This window comes from Dendrobates tinctorius, unplaced genomic scaffold (assembly GCF_039654945.1).
Source record: "Dendrobates tinctorius isolate UK_male_01 unplaced genomic scaffold, ASM3965494v1 ptg000231l, whole genome shotgun sequence".
In the NCBI taxonomy this organism is placed as follows: Eukaryota; Metazoa; Chordata; class Amphibia; order Anura; family Dendrobatidae; genus Dendrobates; species Dendrobates tinctorius.
This window is the reverse complement of record NW_027361898.1, coordinates 22,775,192-22,798,527: the sequence shown is the minus strand read 5'-3', so window position 1 is coordinate 22,798,527 and position 23,336 is coordinate 22,775,192. Positions and strand designations below refer to the sequence as shown.

The window sequence follows — 23,336 nt, the reverse complement described above, 5'->3', positions numbered from 1 at the left end:
CATGAACAGTTCCAAACATCAGTCAATTTTGCATAAAAACGTTTAGGTCTCTGCTAAAGTGAAGATGAATTTCAACTTTTAGCACGACAACGACCCTAAGCTTACCTCTAAATCAACATAAGAATGTCTTCACCAGAAGAAGACCAAAGTTTTGGAATGGCCCAGCCAGAGCCCAGATCTGAGTTTAATGTAAAATTTGTGGGTGCCCTGAACATGTGACTCCTGTACACAGGAGATGCCCTTACAAACTGACCGATTTGGAGCGCTACTGTAAGAAAAAGTGTTCAAAGATTTCCAATTCTAGATATGCCATGCGTGTAGAGTTCTACCCAAAAAGACTGAATGCTGTCATAAATTCAAAGGGTACGTCAACAAAGTATTTATGCAACAATATTATTTTAGTTCTTTAATTTTTCTTTTTCCATTTTAAAAGATTTCAGTTTGTTTTTCAATAGAATTGCACAGATTATGAATGGCATTAAAGTGACAAAAATCTGGCATTTTAACTGGGGTGTGTAGACTTTTATTTGCACTCTATATTTCAAGTACATGACTTCCTTTCTTTGCAAGGCGAGGCAATATGGGTAACAGAACAGGCGTGCAGGAACAGTAAATGTAGATATTCTAGGAAAATAAATGCTGTCAGCAGAATGTCCTAGCAAGTGAGCTGGGCATCTATGGACATGGGCGCTGCACCGAAATACAATGAAGCCATAATTATCTATAAAACACCTAAGTATACAGGGCCACATAGTGTCCAGGCAAATAGTATTACATAACACTAATCCACTTAAGGGGTCTTTACTGCCAGTGTCGTCCCTGGTGGTCTATGGCAGTACATAATAATAAATCTTTATTTATATATCAACAGTTCATATACAAGTCATAAGTAACAATGTTAAAGATAATACAATAATTAAAGCAAAACTAATGACAACCCTGCGCGTAAGAACTTACAATCTACAATAGTATCAGCATCCCTGGTAATAAGGGGCTGTGAGAGGGCTAATATCAGTATGTCTGTTCATCTAGGGAAGTGGCTGTGCCACACAGGGATAGATTAGGTTAATGTGTTGAGGCGATAGGCCAGTCTGAATAAATGCGTTTTCAGGGCACGCTTAAAATTGTGGGGATTGGGGACTAATCGTATTGACCTGGGAAGTGCATTCCAAAGAATTGGCGCGGCACGTGTAAAGTCTTGGAGACGGGAGTGGGAGGTTCTGACTATTGAGGATACTAACCTCAGGTCATCAGCAGAACGGAGGGCGCGGGTAGGGTGGTATACTGAAACAAGGGAGGAGATGTAGGGTGGTGCTGAGCTATGGAGGGCTTTGTGGGTGAGGGTAATAAGTTTATACTGAATTCTGGAGTGGATGGGTAGCCAGTGTAATGACTGGCACAAGGTAGAGGCATCGGTGTAACGATTGGTGAGGAATATGATCCTGGCTGCAGCATTCAAGACAGATTGGAGAGGGGAGAGTTTGGTAAGAGGGAGACCGATTAGAAGAGAGTTACAATAGTCGAGACGAGAATGAATAAGAGAAACAGTAAGAGTTTTTGCAGAGTCCAAAGTAAGAAAAGGTAGAATTCTAGAAATGTTTTTGAGGTGCAGATGACAAGAGCGAGCCAGTGATCGAATGTGGGGGGCAAAGGAAAGCTCGGAATCAAGTATGACCCCAAGACAGCGGGCCTGTTGCTGGGGAGTAATAGTGGAACCACCCACAGAAATAGCAATGTCGGGTATAGGTACATTAGTAGAGGGAGGAAACACCAGGAGTTCAGTTTTTGACAGGTTCAGTTTCAGATATAGTGAGGACATGATGTTAGACACAGCGTTTAGACAATCGCCGGTATTTTCTAGAAAGGCTGGCGTGATGTCAGGAGAAGAAGCGTATAATTGGGTGTCATCAGCATAGAGATGGTACTGGAAACCAAATCTACTGATTGTTTGACCAATAGGGGCAGTGTACAAGGAGAAGAGGAGGGGGCCTAGAACCGATCCTTGGGGGACCCCAACAGTAAGGGGAAGGTGAGAGGAGGAGGAACCGGCAAAAGATACAGTAAAGGAGCGGTCAGAGAGATAGGAGGAGAACCAGGAGAGAACGGTGTCCTTGAGGCCAATGGAACGGAGCATAGTGAGGAGGAGCTAATGATCCACAGTGTCGAATGCTGCAGAGAGATCCAAGAGAATTAGCATGGAGTAATGACCATTTGATTTAGCTGTTAGCAGATCATTAGAGACTTTAGTGAGGGCAGTTTCAGTGGAGTGTAAAGAGCGGAAACCGGATTGGAGAGGGTCGAGAACAGAGTTTTCTGAGAGATAGCGGATAAGACGGGAGTGGACCAGGCGTTCCAGGAGTTTAGAGATGAAGGGAAGATTAGAGACAGGTCTATAGTTAGCGGCACAGTTTTGGTCGAGGGATGGTTTTTTAAGTAGTGGATGTATGATGGCATGCTTAAATGAGGAGGGAAAAATACCAGAAGAGAGAGAGAGGTTAAATATTTTAGTTAGGTGAGGGGTGACAGCAGGGGAAAGGGACTGGAGGAGATGTGACGGAAATGGGTCACTGGTGCAAGTAGTTGGGCGAGAAGATGCAAGGAGCCTGCTTACTTCTTCTTCTGTGACTGGTTCAAAATCAGAGAGTGAGCTAGATGCAGTGGGGGAGGGAGGACAGTGCATGGTATGAGGTGATTGGGAGATAATTTCCTGTCGAATCTGGTCAATTTTTTCTTTGAAGTAATTGGCCAGATCGTCAGCTCTGAGCTCTGTGGTTGGGGCCTGTACTCTTGGATTGAGTAGAGAATGAAAAGTGTCAAAGAGACGTTTTGGGTTATTTGACAGTGAGGTGATGAGGGTGTTGAAATAGGTTTGTTTGGAGAGGTGAAGGGCAGTGTTGTATGTTCTAAGCATAAACTTAAAATGTATGAAATCTTCGTGTAGATTGGATTTTCTCCACAGACGTTCGGCGCTCCTGGAGCACCGCTGCAGGAAACGTGTTTGCACCGTGTGCCAGGGTTGTCGCCGTCTGCGTTGTGGTGTTCTATTTATAGGGGGTGCAAATTTATCCAGGGCACTTTGAAGTGTTTCATTGTAATGCTTCAATGCAGAATCAGGACATGAGAGGGAGGAGATAGGGGCTAATGAAGACTGCAAGTTCTTCATAAGTTTCTGGGTGTTAATGGCCTGTATGTTTCTATAAGGCTTCTATAAGGTATAAGGCAGTGGAGGGGTAAATGTCAGACTCTCAGGTGGTCTAAGGCAGCGAAAATGTGTTAATGTTAAGATACCTGGTGGTCTAGAGGAGAAAGAGGTAAATTCCAGCTTCCCCTGGTAGTCTACGGAAGTGTAGGGCTCCATGTAATAAATCCCTAATTGTCTAAAATCAATCATAATGTTAGGCGTCTGGTTTCTGTGTCTGCTCTGCAGGAATCCAGAGCCTCACATTCTGCGGTCTCCTGCTGTCTATCTACTGCAGAGAAGATTACTTTGCAGCAGACCGCTCCAGAGACTAAGTTGCTCTGTGCTCCTACTGGGCATGCTCACGAGACGATCTCCCATTGGAGATCGGGAGTCATTTGCCCAGGACCTGCTCCAGATCTCATTGGTCCATCTCGGAGATCTGGAAGGTCCCCACGGCTATAAAAAGCGCGTGTGACCGCTCGGCCATGCGCTATTATAGACTTTTCAAGCCAATGTGTGAATGGTGACGGATGTATGACTCTGGTGACTGACTCATTTGAAACCCCTTCCCTCTGATATTACGCATGTGGTTAGGGAATTAGTGCAGCAGTCAGTGCCAGTCAGTGGCAAGCCATAGGTCTCTGTGCATACCGCACCTCTACACTAGCGTCCGATTGTGTCACGTCTCACGGCACCATCGTATAGCAGCTGTGGTTACCGCTGCGCTGCAGTCAGCAGCACTTACCGGCGTCCGCGGTAGCAACGCCGCACGCACCGTAGGTCTAGACTGACACCGACCTCTGCCTTGGGTCCATGTCCTGTGACCGTATATCGCGCGTGCAATTTAGCTGAGACCTGTGAGGCTAACAGGCTTGGCGTTTATGTTTATGTTACAGCGCCTCTGTGAGCTAACAGAGTCCGCTCAGTGCACATCGGGTGGCGTTTAACCCGTGCGGGTTATACCGCCCTATAGAGCGTCTGCCATTACTCAGCAGCAGTGATATCACCTTCTGCACGGTGGACCCCGAGCGGCGAACGCACTTTATTATTTATTTATTTTGTGCGTTCCGCCGTTCCTAACACATAAACATGGCACTCATCTTTTTCCCTTTACAAAGCTTCTTTATAGATGCAAATTTGGATGTTGAATGCGGCATTTGTAAAGTGCACAAAATACGTAATTGGAAAAGTCCTCAACTGTTCTCATCAAGCCCCTATATTAGTTCACATGCATCCAGAAGAAGCGACTAGGCAGACAGTCCAACATGATCATATAACATGTTTAGGGACGCTTATTCTTTGTAAAGTCCCTATCATTTTTGAGGGGTCAAAACCAGAGTGGACTCCTATTAAAGCAATATCATGGTCGTACAGAAGGACATGACAGATAACAATGCTGGGTGTGAATCCCTTTCTTCCTCATAGATTGTAAGCTTGCGAGTAGGGCCCTCACTCATCTTGGTATCTGTTTTGTTACCACCCACCTTTCGTGTCTCCCTTTTGTCCTTATAGATTGTAAGCTTGTGAGCAGCACCCTCATTCCTCTTGGTATCTGTTTTGTTACCACCCACCTTTCATGTCTCCCCTTTTTCCCTTATAGATTGTAAGCTTGCGAGCAGCGCCCTCATTCCTCTTGGTATCTGTTTTGTTACCATCCACCTTTCATGTCTCCACTTTTTCCCTTATAGATTGTAAGCTTGCGAGCAGCGCCCTCATTCCTCTTGGTATCTGTTTTGTTACCATCCACCTTTCATGTCTCCCCTTTTTCCCTTATAGATTGTAAGCTTGCGAGCAGGGCCCTCACTCATCTTGGTATCTGTTTTGTTACCACCCACCTTTCATGTCTCCCCTTTTTCCCTTATAGATTGTAAGCTTGCGAGCAGGGCCCTCATTCCTCTTGGTATCTGTTTTGTTACCATCCACCTTTCATGTCTCCCCTTTTTCCCTTATAGATTGTAAGCTTGTGAGCAGCGCCCTCATTCCTCTTGGTATCTGTTTTGTTACCACCCACCTTTCGTGTCTCCCCTTTTTCCCTTATAGATTGTAAGCTTGCGAGCAGGGCCCTCATTCCTCTTGGTATCTGTTTTGCTACCATCCACCTTTCATGTCTCCCCTTTTTCCCTTATAGATTGTAAGCTTGTGAGCAGGGCCCTCACTCCTATTGGTATCTGTTTTGTTACCATCCACCTTTCGTGTCTCCCCTTTTTCCCTTATAGATTGTAAGCTTGTGAGCAGCGCCCTCATTCCTCTTGGTATCTGTTTTGTTACCATCCACCTTTCGTGTCTCCCCTTTTTCCCTTATAGATTGTAAGCTTGTGAGCAGCGCCCTCATTCCTCTTGGTATCTGTTTTGTTACCATCCATCTTTCGTGTCTCCCTTTTTCCCTTTTAGATTGTAAGCTTGTGAGCAGCGCCCTCATTCCTCTTGGTCTCTGTTTTGTTACCATCCATCTTTCGTGTCTCCCTTTTTCCCTTTTAGATTGTAAGCTTGTGAGCAGCGCCCTCATTCCTCTTGGTATCTGTTTTGTTACCACCCACCTTTCGTGTCTCCCTTTTCTCCTTATAGATTTTAAGCTTGCGAGCAGGGCCCTCACTCCTATTGGTATCTGTTTTGTTACCATCCACCTTTCGTGTCTCCCCTTTTTCCCTTATAGATTGTAAGCTTGTGAGCAGCGCCCTCATTCCTCTTGGTATCTGTTTTGTTACCATCCACCTTTCGTGTCTCCCTTTTCTCCTTATAGATTGTAAGCTTGTGAGCAGCGCCCTCATTCCTCTTGGTATCTGTTTTGTTACCACCCACCTTTCGTGTCTCCCCTTTTTCCCTTATAGATTGTAAGCTTGTGAGCAGCGCCCTCATTCCTCTTGGTATCTGTTTTGTTACCATCCATCTTTCGTGTCTCCCCTTTTTCCCTTATAGATTGTAAGCTTGCGAGCAGGGCCCTCATTCCTCTTGGTATCTGTTTTGTTACCATCCATCTTTCGTGTCTCCCCTTTTTCCCTTATAGATTGTAAGCTTGCGAGCAGGGCCCTCATTCCTCTTGGTATCTGTTTTGTTACCACCCACCTTTCGTGTCTCCCTTTTCTCCTTATAGATTGTAAGCTTGTGAGCAGCGCCCTCATTCCTCTTGGTATCTGTTTTGTTACCACCCACCTTTCGTGTCTCCCTTTTCTCCTTATAGATTGTAAGCTTGCGAGCAGGGCCCTCATTCCTCTTGGTATCTGTTTTGTTACCACCCACCTTTCGTGTCTCCCCTTTTTCCCTTATAGATTGTAAGCTTGTGAGCAGCGCCCTCATTCCTCTTGGTATCTGTTTTGTTACCATCCACCTTTCGTGTCTCCCTTTTCTCCTTATAGATTGTAAGCTTGTGAGCAGCGCCCTCATTCCTCTTGGTATCTGTTTTGTTACCATCCATCTTTCGTGTCTCCCCTTTTTCCCTTATAGATTGTAAACTTGCGAGCAGGGCCCTCATTCCTCTTGGTATCTGTTTTGTTACCACCCACCTTTCGTGTCTCCCCTTTTTCCCTTATAGATTGTAAGCTTGTGAGCAGCGCCCTCATTCCTCTTGGTATCTGTTTTGTTACCATCCACCTTTCGTGTCTCCCCTTTTTCCCTTATAGATTGTAAGCTTGCGAGCAGGGTCCTCATTCCTCTTGGTATCTGTTATAATCTATGTGATTATTGTTATGCTGTAATGTCTATCGTCTGTACAAGTCCCCTCTAAAATGTAAAGTGCTGCGGAATATGTCGGCGCTATAGAAATAAAATTATCATTATTAATCCAACCTATATCAGATAGATAAATCCAGCAAAAGACATTGTAAAGGTCTGTCTATAAATTGTGCACATGATTAGACAGAATCCCTTGGAAAAAACCCACAACTCATATTGAAAAATAATTGTGAGCCCAAGTGCAGGGATAAGCACAGAGACATACAGACTTATTTCACTTACTTGCTGGCGCTGTGAACGTGTTGCAGTGTGTCTGCAAATGAAAGGAATCTTGGATCTTTTTTTTGGACTTCCTTTAAAAACAAAGAAAAGTTAGGAAGAAAACATAACCTAAAGTAAAACCGCAGGACAAACAATGCAAGCGGCCCGTAATGCCAAATCATTAGTTTATGACGTCCGCAGTCAGTTCCTGTTTCTTTCTAATTAGTACGGAGCTGACAAAAAATTAGTAACAGAACATTTGATTGTAAAATGATGGCGGTAATATAATGAGTGATGATAAATATGGCTTCCATTACACCAGCGCAGCCTTTCCTGGCTCCTAAAGCAACGCTTCACTCGTCAAAATGACTATACCACTAGTGAGAATAAAGCTGTGGATTCCAGGGAGATTGGCGGATGGTAGGTATAGGTGACGCACATACAAAACAAAGGGGGTTTATCATCCCTATATGGGAGTTTCCTGTTGTCAAAAAGTCTGTGTAAAATATTGCGACTTTTTGCACTTTTGTGACGACCTAGTCAGGTTTCTAAAAAGTGGGCAGAGTTCAAAAAAGGGGGAGAGGAATAACGCCACACAACAAATTTACTATAATACACTACCATCTACACCAACTGGTGGCCGGCGTAGATTACTCTTTCTGGCACATGGACAGCCCAAAAGATGCGACAATTTTTCCTAAGAGACATGGGTCTCTAAATACGTAGTTTGGGTGTACCTTACTACGCTTAATAAATCCCCTCCTGTCCTGTGCTTCCCCTTCCTTGCTCAAAACCACAGCATTTAGGGTATGTGCACACGACGCCAGCGGACCCAATGAAGTTTTCCTAGGCAAAGCTGTTTTTTTTCCTGAAGCAGCTTTAATGGCGGTTTTGCTGTCGTTTTTGCGATGGCTCTACTGCCTGCATCTTTTTCTAGAATTTAAGCTATAAACTAGAGAGCGGCTTCCTAGCAAAAGCCGACCAAAGGATGAACATGTCACTTCTTTTAACTGTTTCACAGGTTCCGAACCCTAAAGTGGTTAAAAGAAGTAAAAAAAAAAAAAGAACATGTGCACAGCAAAATGTTTTTACATTTCTGTGCAATGTGTTTATTTTTTAGGTGTTTCGCAGCTCTTTTTCAGGTGGATTCCATGTGTAATCTAATTTAAAAAGACATTGTGTGTGCAAATACTAGTTGGCAAAAGGTTATAGTGGCTTTGTAGCCAAAAATATTCCCTTATGTCTTGTAAAATGGTAATAAAATAGGCATCAAAATGGGGTATCCTAACATTATTATGTAGTAGAAACAGCACAACCATATAGCAGCAGACTGCTGAAAAATGGATTTCTTGACTGCAACACTCACTGGTGAGGTATGAGCCCTAATGGAGGTGATCTTGGCACACAACTGTTCATTGACATGGATTTCTAGGTCGGAGATCACCATCTGCAATACTAAGCTCTACCTTCAGATTCTGCAGCAATAGAAACACGCTGCTATCACTATTTACCACCTGGCAATAACACTTTCCTGCCCAATTTCCTATAACGCTCTCTAGGGTACTAAAGGCCTGGCGCTGGTCTCACTCTTTGAGGCTATGTCCTCTAATTCAGCCATAGTTGAGGTAAACTACAGTAGCTGTTGCACATAATGAAGTCTGACTGACTCCTGTATACAGAGCAGGACCTTGCTGTGTATCTAATCATCAGGACCCTTATTGCAGACGCTTCCAAACTGAATATAGTCATGTACTAAAACTGTATTTCAATACTGCGCAAAGTGAGGACCTAATTAGTGATCATGGCTAACATACACTTCATTCAAGGCATGAAACCCCTCTATTGTGCTCACCCTCACTGATGCTCTGCAGTCGGAATGGGTGACCGCTGTGCTGCCACGTCTTATATACATACACAAAACATATCCAAAAGAATAGACAAAGATATGGCAGTAACGGGAATTGGATCCATATGTAATGGCTTAGGTTGTCTATCCATGTGAAAACAAAGCAAAGTGTTACTGCCGAGGATGTTGTGCAGTAACTCATAGAAATGTGACTGTAGAGTGTGCAAATCCTCTTACCTGCCGGCATTTGCAGCACTTCTTTTGATTAGTCGGCCTGGAGTGAGATCATCGTTGTAGCGTGACATACATGTGACATCATTCCAGGCTGGCTAATCAAAAGAAGAGCAGCGGACATCGACAGGTAAGAGGTGGTCTTCCTGCTCCCATGCAGCAGTCATAGACCACAATGTGAAATGTGAGTAGTTTCACACCAGTTCTACATCTGCGCAACAGACAATCCTATATGATGTTCATGTGTCATAATAAGTCTTGTAGGGCTGTTCATATTGATAAATATATATATGCTAGCTGAAGAGCCCAGCGTTGCCCGGGCATAGTAACTAACTGTGGTTAGTTATAACAAATTATAATGATTATCCTCCATTCCATAGTCCAGTGCCCATATACCCATCATACATATCCTCCATCCCATAGTCCCATGCCCATATACCCATCATACACATCTTCCAAACCATAGTCCTGTGCCCATATACCCATCATACATATCCTCCATCCCATAGTCCTGTGCCCATATACCCATCATACATATCCTCCAAACCATAGTCCTGTGCCCATATAGCCATTATACATATTCTCCATCCCATAGTCCCATGCCCATATACCCATCATACATATCCTCCATCCCGTAGCCCAGTGCCCATATACCCATCACACATCTTCCATCTCATAGTCCCATGCCCATATACCCATCATACATATCCTCCATCCCATAGTCCCATGCCATGGTGACTATAATGTCATAATAGGTTGCAACCATTCTGACATCATCGTCACCATGGCAACCTATTATGACATCATCACCATGGCAACCATTATAACATCATCGTTGCCATGACAACCTTTATGACATCATCATCGCTATGGCAACCTATTATGACATCATAGTCAACACCGACACCATGGCAACCTATCATGACATCATCGTTTCCATGGCAACCATTATGACATCATCGTTGATACACACATACACTCAGCTTTATATATATATATATACCTCGGAGTAACCCTTGATTTGGCCTTGTCCTTCAAACTGCACATCCATGCTCTTTCCACCTCCTGTCGCCTCCAGCTCAAAAATATTTCCAGAATCCGTCCTATTCTCAACCCTGAATCTACTAAAATGCTTGTGCATGCCCTCATCATCTCCTGCCTCGACTACCATAACATCCTTTTCTGTGGCCTCCCTGCTAACACCCTCGCACCTCTCCAGTCCATTCTTTACTCGAGATGCCCAACTAATTCATCTCTCTCCTCTCTACTCCCCCACTTTTCCCTTCTGCAAATCTCTTCACTGGCTCCCACTCCCTCAGCGTATCCAATTCAAATTACTAACACTGACCTACAAGGCCATCTACAACCTGTCTCCTCCATACATCTCTGAACTAATCGCCCGATTTCTCCCCTCACGTAATCTCTGATCCTCCCAAGACCTCCTTCTCTCCTCCACCCTTATTCGCTCCTCACCTGACCGCCTCCAAGACTTCTCCCGAATAGCCCCCATCCTCTGGAATTCTTTCCCCAACACGTCCGACTATCAACCGCATTCGAATCCTTAATACAGAACCTGAAAACCTACCTCATCAGGAAAGCTTACAGCCTGCAATTCCCCCCCATGTCTCTTGAGCCCCTTTGCAGCTGCACACATTGCCCCGATGATATGTCTGCCCCTGTATATATGTGGTTGCGATGTTTGGGTGTCCATATATTACTTGTCTTGTAGCGATACTGAGGTCTCCTCATAAGATGTTATATTGCTATACAGGCGTCTACATGATGGCAGATTATATACCAGTCGTTCCTGTAAACTATTGTAAGTTTCATTGATTTTCCTTTGTAACCTGCTATAATTCATGATTACTTTGTCTTACAATCTAGAAAGATTCTTGTCAGCTTGTTTTATCTATAAGTAATGGCACACTCATTGATTTGCTACTGGGTTTTATTCCATTTCTCAGATTTTAAATCTTTGCGGGGAAAAAATGGTTGGCAAGATTTAACGAATGAGACGGCCACCTTACATACCGCTGAAAGCACCCATCACGGGGACTTAAATCTCTATTCTAATGGATTACTGTATATTAGGGTATTTACAACTTGGCATAAATGATAGGTCCCTGCAGACTGATAAGTCATATAACATGAGTCACAGGGCGTCTCTTCTTAATGGTTATGCAATGCGTATCCAGCACGATTCAATGGACATTGTTATATCTCACATTTTATTGTGATTCATTTTATTGCTACTATTAATTATTCTGGCCTAACATACAAATAACAAAATCCTGAATACAGAGAGGTTCCAAAAAGATACTAAAAGGAACTTTTGTTCTCTCCTTCCTTACAAATCGTATGAGATGGTGACCTCCACAATATGTATGTACAGCGTATTGGTCAGAGTAGGGATTCAATCTCGTTTTTGTGCCGAGATACGTTTCCATTTAGCCTTTCTTTGTTCTTTTCAGTACAATTCATCCACATACCATCACTACGAAATGCAAGAGATTCATCCCGGGTTTGTTGGCTTTTGTGTCGGCAAGTTTGAGCAGAGATGACACACGAAAACCAGCTGCATTCCCAGCATAGCCGCCCTGCAAAGACACAATGTGTCACAAGGAAGAAAAGTAACACAAGGTGCAGTGGACTGTGAGAAGACACCTTACATCTGAGGAGACCTAATCCGTCATCTCCCCTCACCTTTCTGCCACAGGACATGACAATCTAATTGTCCCACTAGAACCATAAAGACCGGTGAAGTGAAAGGCGCTAAAGTTGCAATACCAGACACAGCCCAAGGACAAAAAAGACGTTTCATTAAAAAAAAATAAATATATAGATGTTTTTTTCTAGTGTCATACAACCCCTGTAATCCATGGATTTTCACATGTCATGCTCACTTATCAATCCAAGAAACATGATATTTCTTTTATGATGTGTTAAAGCTAATTATAGATGAAAAGCATTGTGGTAACCTGATATTTTTTATGATAATGCAGGTCGCTAAAGTGGAAAATGTGCTTGTGACACAATCGACAGACTGGTGTGATTAAAGAGGAGACTATTCATAAATATGTAATTCTTTACCTGGTGTTCTCTTGAATCTGGCATTGTAGTTCTCTTATTGTCATGCTGGGGCCGAGAGGACGCCCAGTGTGCGGAGCAACACCAGGGAAGATGTACAAGGAATACCCTGGCGATAGGGAACAGGGAGAGGGGTCACCTCCTAACATAAACCTGTGTCTGATCCCTGTATTCCCTATAGACCCTAGATGGGTTCTTCCTCCCATGCGCACTCAGGAGACACAGGGCAGGCACGGCTGAGACACAGGGCAGGCAGGCAAGGCTGAGACACAAGGGCAGGGACCAATTGGAAAGGCACAAGGACACGGGCAGGAAGGAGTGGTGTGTGGAATAGGTAGGGTCCTGTTCACACAGCGGATGCAGGTACTGGTACAGACAGGAAGGAATGGTGTATGGAGGAACAGGTAGAGACCTGTTCACACAGGAGGAGAACGGCAAGGCTGCGGAGGGGAGCTGTAGAGAGCAAGAGGTTCTGCAGCAGCAGAACCAGGACAAAGCAGAACCGCAAGAGTATGGAGCACAAGCAGACAGAGAGAGCACAAGGAAAGACACAGCAGGGAAAGAAGTCAGAGACAAGGAGGCTGACAGACAGAGGTAGGACAGAGTTCAGAAAAGGTAACGGTGCAAGACAAAGGTACAGGAGCAAGGGCACAGGGACCAGAGTATACACAGGTACAATCCAAGACTAGGAGCACTAACACAGAGACCAGGATATTCTGCCTCCTGGAGGGCGGCAAGACAGGTACAAGACAAGGCTAGAACAAAGAAACAGAGACCAGGATATTCTGCCTCCTCGAGGGCAGACAGACAAAGCAAAGCTAGGAACAGAGCCTCCAGAGTAGGCGAAACAAGAACAGGACCTGGCTTACTCAGCAGCAAGAAACTAACTGAGTTAACACATTGCACAGGCAAGACCCACTGGGTGGAGCTGCCCTAAATACTAGAGGGCTCTTGGTAATTGGTCAGGGACACATTACACAGGTGCACCTTGACTCCACAAGAAACAAGAGAGTTATGGCGCTGCTCCCCTGTGCACACAGCCAGGAAACATGCACAGAGCAGACAGGAGACAAGAGGCAGAGAGCATGGAGCTGGCAGCAGACAGAAGTCACAGCAAGGCCTGGAGCAGTAAGTTGGTGTGTGGGGGATGGGAGGCCATGCAGTGATGTCAGCAGGGTTGTTACAAACACCCTTAGCTTTTCCAACAGGAATCTTCACTGCCGCAACAGAAAAAAACATCACACTTATTTCTACACCTCTCCACTCCTGGATAAGACCTAATCTTCCCTGTATGTAAATATAATCTTGTTATCCAAGTGGGCGTGGTCCTCAACTTGTCTTGCGGATCATGCCCAGTTGACAAAAAGAATTAGATTTATATACAGGGGAGTGGGAGCCATAACTCAGGAATGGAGAGGAGCAGAAAAAAGAGAAAAACAATGACAGATTCAGGAGAACAGCGGCATTTCCACAAGGTTAAAAACAAATCACATTTATTGTACGTGAAAAGTTGTAGGAGATTAGAAAAAAATGTTACTTTCTTCTTGAAACAAAGCCTCTCTTGTGTATTGTCTGAGTTTGGTACTGCAGTTTAGTCCTGTGATTACTGACTGCTGTTCACACATGCACTTGTCATTTCTGTTTTTATTGCTCTCTGAGGCAGAATACAGAAAGTGATGGATGGATACTAAGGCTGTGTGCACACGCTGCGGATTCTGCTGTGGATTTTCCACGCGGATTTGGGTAAATCCGCAGGTCAAAAGACCTACGTTTTATCTGCAGATTTGCCTGCGGTTTTCCCCTGCGGTTTGACACCTGTACAATGGAGCAGGTGTGAAACCACTGCAGATTCCGCACAAAGACGTGACATGCTGCAGCAAATCCGCGCGGAAAAATCCACAGCATGTGCACTGCGGTTTTCATTTTCCATAGAAAATAAAAGTACTGTACAAACGCAACAGAAACTGCTGCAGATCCGCAGGGCCAAAAACGCTGCGGATCCGCAGCAGAATCCGCAATGTGTGCACACACCCTTATAGTGGTCAAAAGACCCCACTGACTTATAATGGGTCAGTTGGGTTTACATCACTGAGTCTGTTATTTTACCGTAGGCTGCTCTATTTTTATGATAATTATGATGAAATGCAAACAGATATGAACACTTATTGTTACTAATGGGTTTATATTCTGTACACAGCTTATATTTTGTTTGCACTTTACTGGAGAGTGAATCTAGCAAATAATGTGGCAGGATCATGATAAGGCCAGGTGCAGATGACAGTAGTTTCTTTCATCCGAGAGAATCAGGCCGATTATTCCAATCACATTCTGATCAGAGTGTCAGCACAGTGTGATCTCCATTCTGTCAGTCCGTGGAAATCAGACTGCACTTAGATGCCATCTGAGTGCAGTTTCATGGTTTCCACGGACTCACTGACTTGCAGGGCTGAGTGTCATCCAAATATTTGATCAAACTTAGACATACAGCAATTTTTTTCCTTGGACATGTGCGTTGCCCCATAGAATAACACTGGTCCGAGTGTGATCCTATGTTTTCTCAGATCACACTAGGACCGATAATATGGTCGTTTGCTCAAGCCCTACGAAAGTAAGTGAAATTTAAAAAAAAATGAACACAGCCTAAACGGAATACAGGTGCTTCTCACAAAATTAGAATATCATCAAAAATTTATTTCAGTTCTTCAATACAAAAAGTGAAACTCCTATATTATATAGAGTCAATAAAAGCAGAGTGATCTATTTCACGTGTTTATTTCTGGTAATGTTGGTGATTATGGCTTACAGCCAATGAAACCCCAAAAGTCATTATCTCAGTAAATTAGAATACTTTATATCACCAGTGTGAAAAATGATTTTAAAATCCAAAATGTTGGCCTACTGAAATGTGTGTTCAGTAAATGCACTCAATACTTGGTCGGGGCTCTTTTTGCATCAACTACTGCATCAATGCGGCGTGGCATGGAGGCGATCAGCCTGTGGCACTGCTGAGGTGTTATGGAAGCCCAGGTTGCTTTGATAGCAGCCTTCAGCTCGTCTGCATTGTTGGGTCTGGTGTCTCTCATCTTCCTCTTGACAGTATCCCATAGATCAGGTGAGGTCAGGTGAGTTTGCTGGCCAATCAAGCACAGTGATACTGTTGTTTGTAAACCAGGTATTGGTACTTTTGGAAGTGAGGACAGGTACCAAGTCCTGCTGGAGAATGAAATTTCCCTCTCCAAAAAGCTTGTCGGCAGAGGGAAGCATGAAGTGCTCTCAAATTTCCTGGTAGACGGCTGAGCTGACTTTGGTCTTGATAAAACACAGTCAGGGCCGGCCCGAGAGATTACGGCGCCCTAGGCGAAACTATTTTGTTGCGCCCCTACTATTCTTGGCAGTAGATGAAAACTTCGGATATAAATTTAGGAGCAAAATAAACCACAACAACAATGATTAATTAACTCTCTCCTAACTCTTTAATCTTCTGAGAAGTTGTATAGGACAAATATATACAAAGTAATCAATAACACAAAACAAAAACGACCATAGGTAATTAAAATTTTTGTTTCCTTGCCTTTTTTTTTTTAAAAGGATGACACTAAGTCACCGAGATTAATTTGTTTAGCAACTTCAGATTCTATCGAAATTGTTGCCAACCCAACCAAGCTCTCTTGCGTCATATTTGCCCTTAAATATGTACACTTTTCTTTCCATCCCTAAAACTTTTTGGCTTTTGAAAAGATTTTTTATAATTTTTTCTATTTTTTCTCTGGCGCCCCCTTTGGGTCGGCGCCCTAGGCGGCCACCTAGTTCTCCTATACGTTCGGGCCGGCCCTGAACACAGTGGACCTACACCAGCAGATAACATGGCTCCCCAAACCATCACTGATTGTGGAAACTTCACACTAGACCTCAAGCAGCTTGGATAGTGTGCCTCTCCACTCTTCCTCCAGATTCTGTGACCTTGATTTCCAAATGAAATGCAAAATTTACTTCCATCTGAAAACTACACCTTGGACCATCGAGCAACAGCCCAGTTCTTTTTCTCCTTGGCCCAGGTAAGACTCTTCTGGTGTTGTCTATTGGTCCTGAGTGGCTTGACACAAGGAATGCGACACTTGTAGCCCATGTCCTGGATACGTCTGTGTGTGGTAGCTCTTGAAGCAATGACTCCAGCAGCAGTCCACTCCTTGTGAGTCTCTCCCAAATTTTTGAATGGCCTTTTCTTACCAATCCTTTCAACGCTGCGGTTATCCCGGTTGCTTGTGTACCTTTTTCCACCACACTTTTTCCTTCCACTCAACCTTCCATTAATATGCTTGGATTCAGCACTCTGTGAACAGCCAGCTTCTTTAGCAATGACCTTTTGTGACTTACCCTCCTAGTGGAGTGTGTCAATGACTGCCTTCTGGACATCTGTGAAGTCAGCAGTCTTCCCCATGATTGTGAAGCCTACTGAAACAGACTAAGGGACCTTTATAAACACTTAGGAAGCCATTGCAGGTGTTTTTTGTTAATTATTCTAATTTACTGAGATAATGACTTTTGGGTTTTCATTGGCTGTAAGCCATAATCATCAACATTAACAGAAATAAACCAATCTGTTTGTAATGACTATATATAAGTTTCACTTTTTGTATTGAAAAACTGAAATAAATTAACTTTTTGAAGATATTCTAATTTTGTGAGAAGTACCTGTATGTCAGCATGCTGGAAAATAGTGATGATTGCTTGCAGTGAAGAACTGGATGATCCTCATATACTCAGGGTTACAATATGTACGGAGCATATGACTTACAGCGTTCATAAAGTTGCCCGCCTCCAGGACCAGCTTCAGGATAAAATGAAGTTCTGTGCATTGCAGCAACTCTAAAAGAAATACAAATCAGAAACATGAGAACACCTTATATCTGAAAGCATCAGGTCACTCTTTATTGCTGTAGATAAACTAAATTCCAATTACAGTAAGTTAGAAATGATTTGGTAATTGTTTATCATATTATGTTTTCAGTAAATGTAGCAAGATCTTGGCAGGTAAAGGTGAATGACTAAATATTTCAAAGAGTTTCTGCGGCAGAAGTATTCAGCCATTAAACAATTTAATCCCCTTTTGTAGGTGCAGATCTCAGGTCACCATGGAATACTAAGGCTGGGTGCAGACGACTGGGTATTCTCTCATCTTAGAGAATCGGGTCGATTATGCAAATCACACTCTGGTCACAGTTTAATCAGAGTGTGATCTGATTCTCTCGGATGAGAAGAAGATGGAGAAAAACATTTCTCCATCTTTTCCATTGTGCCAGTCAGTGGAAACCGGACTGCACTGACATGTCATCCCAGTGCAGTCTGATGGTTTCAACTTGCATGGCCAAGTGCGATCTGAATATCGGATCAAACTCAGGGATGCAGTGATTACCTAGGACCAGCTCAGTCTGAAGACAAAATCTGACGTATGCATGGCCCCATAGCATAACACTGGTCAGAGCGCACACCCAAGTTTTATCGGCTTGCACTCGGACTGAAAATACAAGCAACCACATGAGCCCAGATGTCTACACTCATATAAATTTGCAATGAACTATCCTGTATGTCTTAGGCTGTGTGCACACGCTGCGGATTTTGCTGCAGTTCCGCAGCGGTTTTGGCCGCTGTGGACCCGCAGCAGTTTTTGCTGCGGTGTACAGTACCATGATTCCCTATGGGAATCAAAAACCGCAGTGCAGACGGTGCGGAATTTTCCGTGCGGATTATCTGCAGTTTTTAATCCGCAGAAAGAATTGACATGTCAATTCTTTCTGCGGATTCTGCTGCGGTTTGCCATCTCCTCCATTGAGGAGATGAAAAACCGCAGGGCAAAACCGCAGAGCAATCCGCAGGTAAAACCGCAGGTATTTTGACCTGCGGTTTCACCTGCGGATTTTACAAAATCCGCGCGGATGAATCCGCACCTAATCCGCAGCATGTGCACACTGCCTTAGGCCGGGGTCACACTAACCAACGCAAAATACGGTCAGTATTTTACATGCGTAATACGGATGAATGTCCCCTAAATAGTGCTCCGTATGTCATCCGTAAGCAAGGTGTGGTCGCGTATTTTGCGCATGTCAGCATCCGTATGTAATCCGTATGGCATCTGTATGGTGAGATTTTCTCGCAGGCTTGCAAAATGGACATATAATGGAGCCCTATGACAGGGTTTCTAACAGAAACCAAAAAATAGATATAGACACACAGAATGCATATATATATATGTATATATTCTATGTGTATATATCTATTCTTTCGTTTCTTTATTAAATCTGTCAGTGTGAGTTTACTGTATAGCGCACTGAATTGCCGGCTTTGGTAAAAGACACCTGGTGCGTATTTCTCGCAGGTCACACGTGTGGTCCGTGTGTAATCTGTATTTTTTGCGCACCCATAGACTTGCATTGGCGTATTACGGGCGTAGTATGCTGACAATCGCAGCATGCTGCGAGTGGCACGGAGCGTAGGATACTGAGGAGAAATATACGGCTGGTGCGAGTGACCCCATAGAGAATCATTGGTCCGTGTGTAATGCGTGCTTTTAGCGCCTCTCACCTCGTCCGTATTCCTCGACAGTGTGACCCTGGCCTTAGACTCCAAATGTCGCTGGTAAGCCGTCCTCACAGAAAAGCAGGTAAGCCCCTAACTGACGGGATACAATGCCATATACCATCCAATGCCAGCGCTACAGGACAGCACAAGCATGAGAAATGTTACAAGGATGATGGGAGCCGCCTAAGGGCATGTGGTCGATGTGATGTTACTTTGTTGGGGGTGGCAGTGTAGACTGGGAGAATAAAGACCCTTTGTAACCACTGAATATCAATAATTAAGGAAAAGAAAAGCGCAAAATATTTAATAAACAACTAGGAGCTAAGGAATTTATTGGCAGTGAAATACACTGTGAAAGTAATGAAAAGTGTAAATGGGATTCTCCGCAGTTTACTTCTCAAAAAGGGACACAACAGGGATAGAACACTGTGCACCAGACATGACCAACTGCTGGCATCCCAGAAAAGCTCTAGAGCGGTGTGATCAGCTGGAGAGAACAGATTTCCATGACAGATCCGATTCATTTCATAGATCTATTAGAGGTTGCTTAGTGCGGGCAATGGCCCTCGAAGTGTTACGTGAGGTTACGCTGCAGATGCTGAGGAGCACACGTGGCGGCTTATCACTGCACTGGCTTATCCATCGTGCTGCCACAGATTACATGAACCAGCGGTGTGGACTTTCCTGCAGCTGCTGGATTACAGCTCTTTCCAAGCTACACGTTGTACAGAACCGATATATGTCAATTACAGAAGTCTATCAGGCCACAAGGTCTCTCCGGATGTTACTTTGTAAAGAGGCGTTAACCCATTGTCTCAGCAGTAGGGACTCTTGTGTTGCCATACTGCTTCATGCAGGAGGCGCTGACTTTATTCCTGGCTGTATATGTCTAAGAACAGAATACGGCAGCCATGAAGCCTCGTATCCATATATGTCTGCTGATCCATGGCCCGGCGCTGCTCCTTGGATTACTTTACTTGGTATTGTTTATCTTGTCAACACTAAATATTTTACTGGGCTCCATGGGAGAAATGTCTCCTGGACAAGAGGAAGGATTCAGCAGCGGTTCTTCTCCAGCACATTAATGTCGGTAACGACTCAGCAGAGGATCAATAAAGAATATGGACAATCTCCATGGCAATTTTATGTCTTTTTGATTAATAATCCTTTTTGCAATTTGGTTGCATTAAAAATATTGCACAGTTTGTCTTCTCTGGCCTATGCATTGCGCTGTCTATTGCCGGCTGCAGAATGAGGTACCTGGGAATCTTTCAGTGAGCTTTATCATTTTTGATCTTCTGAGCTGTTTTTAGATACAAGCTATAAAATCTCCCTGCAGAATGACCTCACTGACAGCTTCTTAGTTAGCTCATTCTGCAGCCAGACTGTAAAAGCAGAGACTATAGAAGGTTAAAGGAGCAAAAGTTTTAAATGCAAAAATAATTTTTAGCCAAAAAAAAGCAAACTGCATTTATGTAACCCAATGGTGTCTATATCTTTTAAGCCTCACAAGATGTATTTTCAGGAGACACATAAAGGGCATGACTTTGATACACACATTGGTCCCAACCTGGAAGTACAAGGCTATGCCCAGCAGGATGAACAGCAGATGTTGGACCTGCGCTGATCAGACTTTGATGGCATGTGTAGTTGGTATTCAAGTAAACCATATCATGGAAATGCCGCTTTAGGATATATTCCCACAAGCCACAAGAATACACAGAATATTTTCCACTGCGGATTTGCATTCAGAAAATCTGTTGCTTATTACAAAGGCAATGTTGCAAATTAGATTTCATTGAATTTCATTTGAATTTTGGGATGTATGACCATCCCAGAGCCCTGAATGGCAGATGTACCTAGTTATGCCAAATAGATTGACCAAATTTAAAAGGGTGGTCTGAAAATAACACTGATTTAATCCTAAATCTCTATCTATATAAAGCACCAGTCCAGCATTTTTTTTATTTTTATTTCAGTGATGGAGTGGTGCCACAAATCTAAGGTTACTGACCGTAGTTTTATACTTACCAGCCGCCGTCTTCTGCTCTTCCTGGCGACCTCTGATCCTGATCTGCCATCTTGTGACCGCAACTTCAGACTGACCGGAAATTAGAGATAACGGTCACAAGCTCTCAGTGTAAGGCCGGTTTCACACGTCAGTGTCTCCGGTACATGTGGTGACAGTTTTCTCACGTACCGGAGACACTGACACACGTAGACCCATTCAAATGAATGGGTCTATGTACATGTCAGCGTGTGTGTCCGTGTGCAAAACACGCTGACATGTCCGCTTTAACCCAGAGACACGTGCTGCAAAATGTGCCGCACACGTGCACACGGAGAACAGTGCACACTGTCCTCTGTGTACCCGGACGGCCGCCGGGGAAGTAGCACTACTGTAAGCCGCTGTTCCCCGGTGGCAGGTGCTGAACGCAGCTGTCATCCATTCTCCCCTGCTCTGTCAGTGAGCAGGGGAGAATGAATGAATGAATGAATGAATGAATGAATGAAAAACTGACCTGCTGTGACCTCAGGACCGTCGGAGAATGCAAGTGATGAGGTCATGGCAATTCAAGCTCTGACACAGTGACCTCATCACTTGCATTCTCCCATGGTCCTGAGGTCACAGCAGGTCAGGTTTCTCATTCATTCATTCTCCTCTGCTTGCGCTGATCGCAGCAGAGCAGAGGAGAATGACAGCCGGCTTCAGCACCAGCCGCCAGGGGACAGCGGCTTACAGTAGCGCTTCTTCCCCGGCAGCTGTCCATGGGGTCCTGATGCGCCACACGGGTGGCTCACGGTTGCCACACATGTGCCGCACGTAGTACACACACGGACACTGATATCTCCGCTACTGTTTTTTTCTGGTACCGGAAATATCAGGACGTGTAAAGCCGGCCTAAGTCTATGAGAGCCGCGTTGTGGCCCCATTCTGGTTCTCGAAGAACATGGAGTTGTGACCGCCCAGCAAATACTGGAGCAATCCAGCTGGTCACAAACTGCAGAAGACGACTGAAGCAGCACAGTTAAAAGATGAAGACGGCGGCTGAGAAGTATAAGAGTAAGGCTATGTGCCCACGTTAGCGTTTTTAAATGCTAAGGAAACTGATCCCCTTCCCTGAAAACGCACGTTTTATTTCCACACGTTTCTTGCACAAAAGACGCACGTTTTTGACGCGTTTTTTTCCACACGTTATCTGGGAACATTGGAAAAGGCTCAAAACGCTCAGCAATGCGGAAATTAATGAGCATGCTGCGTTTTTAGCCGCTAAGCGATTCCTGAGCGTTTAAAAACGAATGCATTGGCACAAAAAGCCAAAAACGCATGCAATTTAATGTGAAGCTTCTATTAAGCATTTCTGCAGCGTCTGAGCCGGCACAAACGCTGCATAAACGCTTAAAAAAACACAACGTGGGCACACAGCCTAAGGGTAGGGGACTTAGATTAGTAACATTCCAGCGGTAAAATAAAAAAACGCTGGAGTGATGCTTCAATGTCATAATCTAATCGCTTTTCTAATATACTTTAATTAAAAGTTCCATACCATTCCCTCACTACGCCTTATTTTTTTTTACCAGCTTCCTGTTTGATGATGCCTGGTTTGAGAACACATAGTGCATGCTGGGATACTCAAACAAGGCGTCCTCAGGGGGCAGTGGCTGTAGTCACTGCCACAGGCTCTGTTCCCACCCTGAAACAAAGCGCCATCAGTGACCTCCGTTTCAGGGGCTGAGCTAATCCCGGCTCAACTGAGCATGTGCTGGTTGTCACTTCCTACACATGCTCAGTAGGATCTTTTCCCTGTACAATATTCTTTTTCATGCACAGTGACATTAGAGAGCAGGAACAGCAGAGTCCAGCCCCGTCCCTGAAACCCATGTCACAATCGGGGACGCGGCTGGTCTCTGCATTTCCTGCTTGTCAGATTCTCTCCTGACAGTGCGCTCTCTTGCCGACTCATCACTTCTCATCAAAGCCAGAGAGGGAGCGCACTGTCACTGTGCATTAAAAAAAGAGTATTGATGATGCGTCGTTTCAGGGAGGGAACAGAAGCTGCAGCAGTGACTGCTGGCTTCGCGTCCTGGTGATGTCTTTTCTGGGTATCCCAGCATGCACAGTTAGATAGAAAGGTTAGCTAATGTTTAATGAAAGTAAAATAGAAAAACAATTAGATTTAGGATTAAATCATTGTTAGTTTCAGACTAACCCTTATAACAAGTTATCACTTCTTCACTGGATAGGACTGCTGTACAGAAATATTATGAAACTAGAAGATGGGGCCAGCGCAGAAGAAATATCAACTCCTGATTATAACAGGAGGCACAAGACAGGAAGAGCTTCAAGAATAAGACAACATGTCACCTTGTGCAGCTGTTGTCAGGTCTCTTGCTGCAGACAACTGAGATATGACAGCCGGGTATAAATCCTTCTTGAGAATAAGTGCTTCCAGCCGCAGGCGGTAGCTGCAAGGGGAAGATAGT

General features: G+C 44.2%; 1 protein-coding gene across 1 annotated transcript in view; it reads right to left on the bottom strand.

The window, feature by feature from the left end:
- Positions 1–23,336, bottom strand: part of LOC141059949 (uncharacterized) — an 83,097-nt gene that overhangs the window by 23,095 nt on the left and 36,666 nt on the right. Inside the window, exons 6-9 of the mRNA XM_073556185.1 lie at positions 23,218–23,318; positions 17,071–17,141; positions 11,678–11,785; positions 7,133–7,203 (exon numbers count right to left, since the gene is read on the bottom strand). Of these exons, the coding sequence (XP_073412286.1) occupies positions 7,133–7,203; positions 11,678–11,785; positions 17,071–17,141; positions 23,218–23,318 (351 nt within the window). The remainder of the gene's footprint in view (positions 1–7,132; positions 7,204–11,677; positions 11,786–17,070; positions 17,142–23,217; positions 23,319–23,336) is intronic.